Consider the following 9,945-nt stretch of genomic DNA (forward strand, 5'->3'; position numbering starts at 1 on the left):
CACGAGCTCTTTTATTATCTTGAATATGTTGCGTTATAAAATGATGATGTTGACGAACAATTAAATAGCATTTATGAGTATTACAATTACGCAAAAGCTTAAAACATAAATTTTCATCCAGACGAGATACAGGCTGTCTATTATTTTATAAATTAAAATTGTTAGGATGATATTATTTAGGAAGAAAAATTCTTTCCTATTCGCTAATTATAGTAGAATTCATTATTGCACGGAAGTTTGATTTGAATCGACATTTCATTACCTGACCAAATAAAATGTAATCGAAAAAAGTCCTCTGAATTAAAACCAGTTGGTTTAATAGATTTAAAAGAAATCGTAAAACTTTAAAGCTGAACGAAAATTTTGCTGCTCCGTGACAGAAGTTGACAAAAAACGCTGTGATAGTAAAGTAGAATTCAAGGACATATGACAATATGTACCCAAAAACTCTACACTTTATGTGGATACTTTTACGTTGGGTAAAATCTCATGCAATTTCATATATCTTTAAGATATTGTAACATGTGACGAATCTCTGAATTATTCGATTGTTTGACTATTTCAAAATTAACCAACACTTGTCAAAGTAAATTGATCGAAAATTGCCGCCAAAATTATTATAGTGAGTTATTCTTTTAACTAGTAGTCCCGCAGTAGTCGAAATTCGACTATAATTAATTGGAATTGTAAGTTTGTACACTATTATGATTGTATTTTATACTTCTATAATCACAAATTTCGCCAAGACTACATTATAAAAAATATTAACAAAGACAAACAATATTTAATCTATTCTCAATTTGACACAATTCTCAATTAATTCTCAATTTGACCACAGACGTCAAGAGCAAAAGTTTGACAATAAATAGTATGCATGCGTGTGTGCGTCAAATACATGGTACCTATGTAGTGTGTGTAATGTTTCCTTTATTGATTTAATGTATCTTTTATGCCTTATTTAAAAAAAAATATTAGCATTGTGCACTTCTTCTCTATATTCTCTATAAGTGTGGAAAATTTCATACTCCTCTGTCCGCGCAATTTTCGTAAAAAGGGATACAAAGTTTTTGCTTCACGTATTAATATATAGATTTATCAGACTAGCTGGTGTTGTTACGTTTACAAAATCACATTTTAGTGTAACAGTTTGCTATACTTGTCAGGATTTACTATTCAGAGATGAAACCGATTGAACGCCAGCTTAGATTGACTGTTAGAGTGACTGCCACACCCCGTCAATACACTTTTATATTAGGCGATCAAAAGTCGTCGTCAGAATATTCGTATTTAACGATGCAACGGTGTTCGAATTCCTACGTACCAATTTTTCTAATGAAACAACAAACAACAAAACTTTCGCGGTGAAGGAATAATATCGTGTAAGAGAAATCGACCCTTCAAAAATCTTGCGAGACCGCACGTGTAAGTACTACCGCCATGCCTGTTGTTACTAGGTTGGGGCAACTTTTGTATTGCAAAACTGAGATTTAAAACTCATGTCTCAATGTGAGTGACTATAAATATACGATGAAGATGTCTATGGGCTCCAGTACCTTCTTAACACAGGGTGGGCCGTGAGTTCGTCCGCAAATCCAAGCAAGCTTAGGAAATCTATATTCTAAGCCTGAGATTTCTGTTCGAGGATATTGAATATATGTTGGTCATTTTGTAAAATTTGTAAACAAACCCAATTAAGGTTAAAATAAATATATCTTAATTATCACTGAACTTTATTAAACTTTCGTAGAACGAAAACGACCTTCAAGAGGAACAGATAAAACTACTCATGTCCTAAAAGGTAAACCGCACGGAGTATTCGTATCAAGCGATGCAATTATAAATCGATGATCAAATCCCCCAAGCAACTGTGAAATTTTTAAAGAAAATACATACAAAGCATAAATTCACGAACAACTTCGGCGATTAAGGAATATCGTCATCTAATAAAAAAAACATACAACTATTCTTATTTTAAAGATGTCGAATCTTCGAAGAACGTCCTTTGAGAATAGTCGAACGTGGGTGTTGTATGTTATGTCATTTGTTTATTTTCTAAGCGAACGTCTTTGAATATCATTAATTACTTATAGTTAGACGTATAATATACCTCACTGGTATATTGCCTTGCCTTGCCTGCCTTGCTTATTAAGATCGAAACCTTTACGCGTTCCAGTTTGACGAGTAAAACAACGGCAGTGACAATGAAATTCCGATTATTTTCACTGCTTGCACGCTCAAAGCGAAATAAAGATTTTGCAACTAGCTTCCTTCAATTTCCTCGACCTTTGACTTTAAATTATAAAGTAGCCGGTGTTTATTGCGTACTAAATATCATGTCATATTTATACATATTGAACAGCACATATTGAAAACAAGTGGATAGTGATCAAAAACTGTTTCAAGTTCCCATCAAAGTTAATCAAAATTTTAATTCAAAATCTATATTCACTGGACAAGTATTTTGTATGCTGAGAACATAAGTGTAGCGCTGGATTTTTATTTATAAAAAAGTGTAAAGGACTCACTTAAGTACTTGTTAAGCCTGTAATTAATGTATTCTGTCCTTTCCGAAGATACTTGGACAAATGTTAAGCGCCAGCCAGTGACCACTTAATACAATAGCAGTAAAGCAAATTCGATTCTCCAATTAAAAATGAAGAAATTCATTATTCTTCATCATTGTTGAAACAATGAATATTAAATATATTTAATGAGTATACTCTCTGTTGATATTGCGCTATTATTTGTACATTTATGGTACAATACCTATGTCCAATAACACATAGTTTAAATATAATGCAATACACACAAACCTAAATGTATATTATTTAATTGATTAAATTTAACAAAAACAAAAAAATTAAATATAATATAAAATCAAATTATTGTAAATTAAGTGTTTTAATGATTAAAATTGAAGAATTTACTTCTTTCTACTAAATAGTAATCTTGGTTTGATTTTAATATACAGGCAAACCTCTTATAACACGGAATTTTGCAATACGGTTCCACTCAGTTCAGAACTTCATTCAGAAAAATTAGTCTCCTTTTTGTACTGGCTTCTAGTCTCATATAACACGGTTCAGTATTCGGTATAACACGGTAAGCCCAACACGGGACTTTGTAGGAACGTATCTACAATATAATAGGGCTACCGGTACCTTAATTATTATTTTTTATAACGTAATATTTACAGCTATTTTCTTAACATTTATAATAACTATATGATGACTTTGCTCGTTTTTTTTTATAACGCCATTTTGTTGTGTCTTTAAAGCGGTTAGTTGTCCTCAGTTAAGAAAAACAGTATTATTATTCGCCAATATATGTCGGGAAGAGTTGATTATTGAAAACACGAATAAAACAACATTTTCTGAAAATAAATCGTAGCTAGATCGATTTATGGCCCCCGAAATCCCCTGTATACTAAATTTTATGAAAATCGTTGGAGCCGTTTCCGAGACTCAGATTATATGTATACAAGAATTGCTCGTTTAAAGGTATAAGAAAGATAAGATAAGATAAGCTAAACCCGTAGCTGAGCTTCCGAGGACTCGTTCAACGAGAAGCTCAACACCGAAATGTTCTTAAAATTTTACATGAACCTTCACCTAAAATTCGAATTTGCTCATTACCGCTTTCGTTTATAACGAAGTAAGCTGAAGGTTATATCTTATTATGTGTGATTCAAAATAACTCAGACGAGATTTTTCTTTTTTGTATCAACTTACTGTCGAATTCTTTTTGATGTGGCGATGTGGTCATGTCTGATATCGTTTCCGTAGCTGTATCTCGCCATCTGCTTCTATTTGCCATCAATGTAATAAATTAGTTTATAGTGGGCTTCTCAAGCTGCAAGTTTGCTTTGAGAAGCCCAGTCAGTACATACTATTGATGACCTCTCACCTCAAAAGCTGTCTTCTTTACTCTATATTATAGTTCAAGATCCCGCCTTGGCACATTAGTACAAATAAAAATAAATACAATGTTACTTTAATTTTTCTCCTTATTATTTTCATATTTGTCAGAAACTGTACAAATTAAAAAAAAAAAACATTTTAAATGGTCCAGTGAACAATAATACATTCAAGAATACAACCAACAATCTAAATATGTCGCAGAAGTCAAATAACAAAACAAATTTCATTTCGCACTAGCCTATAAAACAACTCGTATATTTTAACAATATCTTTTATTTATTGTATGAACGTGAAATTCTCAATATTGCAAAACGTTTCGCCACTGAAATTATTTTCGGATTTTGCTTAAGAATCAATATATCGTAAAGCCATGTACAAATTTGCAACATACGCTTTAACCTGTTTCGTAAGTTTCACATCTGTAAGGCAATGTCCACATTCAAAAAATATTTAAGATATCATATTAATCGCACACCAAAAAACGTCTTACAAAGCTAACATAATAATTTTATAGTTTCCTTTTTTTAGTGGTTACTTATTTAATATTTGATTTTAGTGGATTTTAATTTCGCAAATATCTTAGGCCCACTACGAGGCTTGCACAGACGGATCACACACACGAGTTTTTTTTTTTTTTTTTTTTTTTGTCAGGAGGAAATCGCCGGACTTCCACCCTTCACTGGGGATGGAGGGCGGGGCATGTCGGAGTCGAACCGACTAAAACCTCCTGTCTCTCAACAACCAACGTCCAAACCTCGCATGAGACAAAACTCATGAAAAGGCAAGGGGGGGAAAGTGAAGCGTTTAGTGCGGAGCACATCTCTCCCATCACCCTCCCCCTCGGGACGCCGGACTGGCGGTCGTCGGCGCCACGACCACCAGCCCTCTCGGTCGGCAGGCTATCCGAAGCCCGCCTAGATGGCACCGGTTAGAATGGTCTATCCTACGGAATACCCCGCTGGGTCAGAACCAGCGTGGGTTGAGGATAGCCGGCCTTCCATCACCCGGATGCTCATGCATAAAACGCGTGCAGAGCAGCTTGCACGTCGTCTTCTTAGGCCCCCTTCGCCGGTCCCCAGGCCGACATGTGAGGGAGACCCGAAACACTTAGAGGGCCAGGGCTTGGGCGAGATCCGCCTCCCTGGCCCCCGCTCGACGGCGGCGGGCCTGTGCGTCTCTCACGCGCCCCGCCGCCTCCTTCTGCGAGATGGTGCACTCGCAGAAGTCGAGCATCGCCTTCCACGACTCGTCGTCACCGAGCATCGATGCCACAACACTCGGCAACGACAAGTCGTTTCCTATTTTTGCGACGAGGACACGGCGCCACCCCTCCCATGCGGGGCAGGCGACGAGCGTGTGCTCCGCCGTGTCCAAGTCGCAACCACAATGGTGGCACTCTGCCGTCGGCTCGGCTCCGATCCGGTGCAGGAACTCACCGAAGCAACCATGCCCAGTGAGCACCTGCGTGAGCCGGAAAGTGAGGCGTCCTCTGTCACGATTCACCCAGTTCACAAGAACCGGGCGAATCGCCTCGACGGTCCTACGACCAGCCGAAGGATCGGCCAGCCGTCTGGACCATGACTCCAGCACGGACCGCCGAGATTGGGCCCTCCGCGCTCTGACCACACTGGGGCTGGGACGTGCCATGCCCCGGGCACGAAGGTCAGCCCGCCACTGATAGTCAGTGGCGAGCGCCTCCGCCTCCAGGACCCAAGGCGGCGTCCCAGCCAGTACACACGCCGCCTCGAAGGAGATGGTGCGATAGCCACGGATGACCCTGACCGCGATGGTGCGTTGCGGCCGTTGCAGCAGCTTCGCTACCCCCACGGCCAGGGACTGGCCCCACACGGGCGCCCCGTATAGGGCCATTGATCGCACCACCCCCGTATAGAGACGGCGCGTCACCTGGTCAGGCCCCCCCACGTTGGGCAGAAGCCGGCTTAACGCGCCGGCCACCCCCAACAAACGAGGGACCAGGTTCTGAAAGTGAGCACGGAAGGTCCAACGACTGTCCAGAATGAGGCCGAGATACTTCAACTGCACCCCGACCTCGATACGGACGCCTCCAACCATGATATGGGCATCGACAGGTGGCACTCTCCGGGGCCTGTGGAACCACATGGCCTCGGATTTACTGAGCGCCACGTCGAGGCCCAATCTCCTGATTTTGCCGACGACATGCGCCACCCCAGCGGTGGCAAGACGAGCAGACTCAGCAAAACTCCCCCCCCGGGCCACGACCAGCGTGTCGTCTGCGTAACAGATTACGCTTAGGCCCGGGAGGAGGGCACCCCTCAGTACCCAGTCATACCCGATATTCCACAAAAGGGGGCCAAGCACCGACCCCTGTGGAACACCGCGCACGACCGGGAACCTGTGTACGATCCCACCGTGTCCGGTACACGTGACCGATCTGTCCTCCAAGTAGGAACCCACCAGCCGGCGAAGGTAGAGAGGCACTCCGTGTCTTTCCAGTGCCCCCCCTATCACGGACCAGGGCAGGGTGTTAAACGCATTGGCGATGTCGAGCGACACCGCCAAGGCCACCCCACCCCTGGAGACGGCTTCTTCCGAGAGAGCCCGTACGCGAAGGATCGCGTCCACCGTTGAGCGGCCCTCTCGAAAGCCATACTGCTCCGCCGACAGATCGGGTCCCACCCCGACCAGATGCTGAATGATGCGGGCCGCCAGAATGCGTTCCAGCAGCTTGCCCACCTCATCCAGCAACACGATGGGACGGTACCCGGCGGCAGTATCCGCCGGGCGCCCCTCCTTTCTCAACAGCACGAGTCTGCCCGTCCTCCACGATGAAGGAAACCGTCCCGACTCGAGGCAGGAGTTGTAAAGCCTCAAGAGTCGGTCCCCCAGGGCACCAAGAGCCAAGGCCCAAACCCGGCCATGGACGCCGTCCGGGCCGGGCGCAGTGTCCTTCGCGCACATTTTACGCACGGCCACATGGAGCTCCGCCCCCGTTATGTGGGGCACCTCAGCAGGGGCGTCGCCGCCGTTTTCCGACGGGACGTCCATAGCGGGAGCGACAAATCCCTCCCGCTCCTGCGGGAACAGCGCCGAGACGATGTCCCGCAACTGCTGAGGCTGGAGACGCTCCGTGATTGGGGGGGCCCATGGGCGCATTTTATTGCGCACCATATGATAGGGTCGCCCCCACGGATCCTCATCCAGCGTCTCCAAGAGACCCTCCATGTGTTGGTTCTTGGCTCTTCTGATGGCCAGCTGCAAAGCCCTCTGCGCGACGCGAAATGTGCCGTACAGCCGGGCCTCCACCACCGCGAACGCAACCGGATCGTTGCGCCGCGGCAAGCGACGGCGGCGATGCCTGGCGCACTCGCGCCTCGCCCGAACGCACTCCACGCGGAGTTGCGCGATTTCGGGCGACCACCAGTACACCTGGCGATTGGGAGGCCGAGGGCTGATCCGGGGCATCGATACGTCGCAGATGCGTCGCATCGTGTCCCGGAACCACCCCGCTTCGCCCTCGACCTCTACACACACACGAGTACCCTATAATTATTTATATTTGCTTATAGGCTCTTCATGTACTAATCAAAACGAGCGATGGAGTAATCTACACATAGTGAGTGATTTCGAAACGATTTGATTATTCATAATTTTGTTGATCAACGCTGCATCAAAACAGTTTTGTAATTCCAGTGAAGACGTTGAGCTGAGACGTATCTTTCCGGCTGAGTTCCCTCAGGACACAATAAGGAGAAGCGGCTCAGTCGATGCAGAAGTACGTTTTAGTTAACTAGATTTCTTTGCTGGTGGTGGGGCCTCTTGTGAGTTCGCACGGGTAGTTACCGCCACCCTGCGTATTTCTGCCGTGAAGCGGTAATGCGCTTAGGTTTGAAGGGGCAACCGTTGTAACCATACTGCGACCTTAGAACTCAAGGTGGGTGGCGGCAATGAACTTGTAGATGTCTATGGGCTCCTGTAACCGCTTAACACCAGGTGGGCCTTGAGCTCGTACACCCATCTATGCAATAAAAAATAAAAATAAATTTGTACAAATACCCATTTTTCAGAGACACAAAAAGATTACTAAAACAATTTACCAGCTAGTTGCTCGCCTATTTCACGATAACTTCTTTTGAAACAACTACATAGCAAACCGACTATTGAAATTTGATCATACTGTATTTCTGCCATTCGTGGAGTGCTATCAACAAGTAAGAAACTCACATCGGATAAAACAAACCAGGCTTAAACGAGAACACACGAACAAACAAACAAATCTATTTTATTTATGCATGTGTTTTAAAAGATATTGTCTACGTTCATCAAATTGCACAATGGCTTGATTATTTTAATTTAAGCAGTAAATTTGCATTTTAATGGTAGGCATTGGTTTGGCTGTGTCCTTGGCATTGCGGATAAAAACTAACTAGGTGCTATCGGATGGTCTGTAAACTCGTTTTCCTTGTGACTTTAAAGCCTCGTAAAGGCTTACCAGACTAAGATGATCTTTATTTTTAAACAATTTCAAAAAAAGAATGAAATACTCAATTCGACTCAATCGTTTTTGAAGATTATTTGAAAGCATTAAGTACTTCTCATGTGGTAAAATTTTAACACGATCTGAGCACTGGTTTTTAAATTATCCCTAATAATGCATAATATGCAATTGATGTATATCAAATTTTGTAAATAATCAAATATTAATTACAGCATTTGGGCCGATTCAATGAATTGGAAAGGTATTTCAAGAATCCAAAAACAAAGCTGAACAGTCATTTCGAAGAATTAGTTTGTTACAATAACGGAAATAAAAAGGTACAAATGGGATATATTTAATCATGAAAAGATCCTATTCAAACATGTCGTATATTTTTCCCTTGGTGGAAACGGTTATCTGGAAGAGATCGTTTGGATCAATACAAATCTAAATCTATAGTACAAATTATACCAGCGTGTTGACTGATTTTCAATGCTAATTATGTTATGGCTTCGATCAATAGTACTATTATTGATCGAATCTCTCTCTCTCTCTCTGTGTCTCTCTCTCTCTGTGTGTGTGTGTGTCTCTCTCTCTCTGTCTCTCTCTCTGTCTGTCTTTCTGTCTCTCTCTGCCCCTCTCTCAAAAAGTATAGTATCATATTTCAGAGGTAACATGTAACATCAACGTAACATAATATCCATTTAACTTTGCTTTAGATTTGCAAAATTGATGTCGAACGGTACTCACCTGAAGAGAATGCATATTATATGTCAAGAAACAAAGAAAGTCATATGGACCGTCGCCGAGTCTACTGCCTAATGTTACTGTGTTTCACCGAAGATGAACTGGACAGGGTCGTCGCTTCATTTTGAAAAACATTATTTTTAAATAAAATTATTATTCTACGCTACGACGCACCAGACTATAAATTTTGAGCGGAAACGAATACTAAGTTATTGGTTAGCGTAAAACTACAAATAATGCTCTAGTTATTGTGAATCTTCTTGAGCGATAGTTCATATTAAAGATCAAATGGGTCATAATACCTTCTGTCTTTGAACGTCAATAAAAAAATTCACACGATTGAAAAAAGCTTATTTAAAATCCTCAAATTTAGAAACGAATTGATTTCTTATTTGCGTAATTACGAGTGGTAGCGTAATTAGCGTCTCGAAATTTGCGTGTACTCAAAATACGTCGGTTCCATAATCTTTTTGATGTCAGTCACATATTTACTTATGCAATTTTAACCAGAGTTCGCTCAATTAAATATTGACCGTTTATCTTGGGTTAACTGTGTGCCCAAGTACTTGCGATGCTGGTAAGAAGGCACCCCCCTTAAATTGAAGTGAAACTTCCTTATCGGCGTTGGAAAAAAATTTACCGTCACATTTTTCGGTTACGCGTCACTTTTTTCCGTTACGCGCCATCTGTTTTGTATTCATGTCTATGATAATAAAATCCTTTTGTTTAAACTTTATCTAATTTAACTTTTTTGTATTCATGTCTATGATAATAAAATCCTTTTGTTTAAACTTTATCTAATTTAACTTTATTTAACCAATT

The 9,945-nt window shown here is 41.9% G+C and overlaps 1 protein-coding gene across 1 annotated transcript; it reads left to right on the plus strand.

Annotated features, from left to right (window-relative positions):
- Positions 1-4,290: 4,290 nt before the first annotated feature.
- LOC134201033 (uncharacterized) lies at positions 4,291-9,471 on the plus strand. Its single transcript, XM_062675094.1, has 4 exons — positions 4,291-4,326; positions 7,579-7,674; positions 8,610-8,714; positions 9,096-9,471. The coding sequence occupies exons 1-4, from the start codon at positions 4,291-4,293 to the stop codon at positions 9,249-9,251; spliced, it is 393 nt and encodes a 130-aa protein (XP_062531078.1). The 3' UTR covers positions 9,252-9,471.
- Positions 9,472-9,945: the final 474 nt, after the last annotated feature.

This window comes from Bombyx mori, chromosome 22, assembly GCF_030269925.1.
Source record: "Bombyx mori chromosome 22, ASM3026992v2".
NCBI lineage: Eukaryota > Metazoa > Arthropoda > Insecta > Lepidoptera > Bombycidae > Bombyx > Bombyx mori.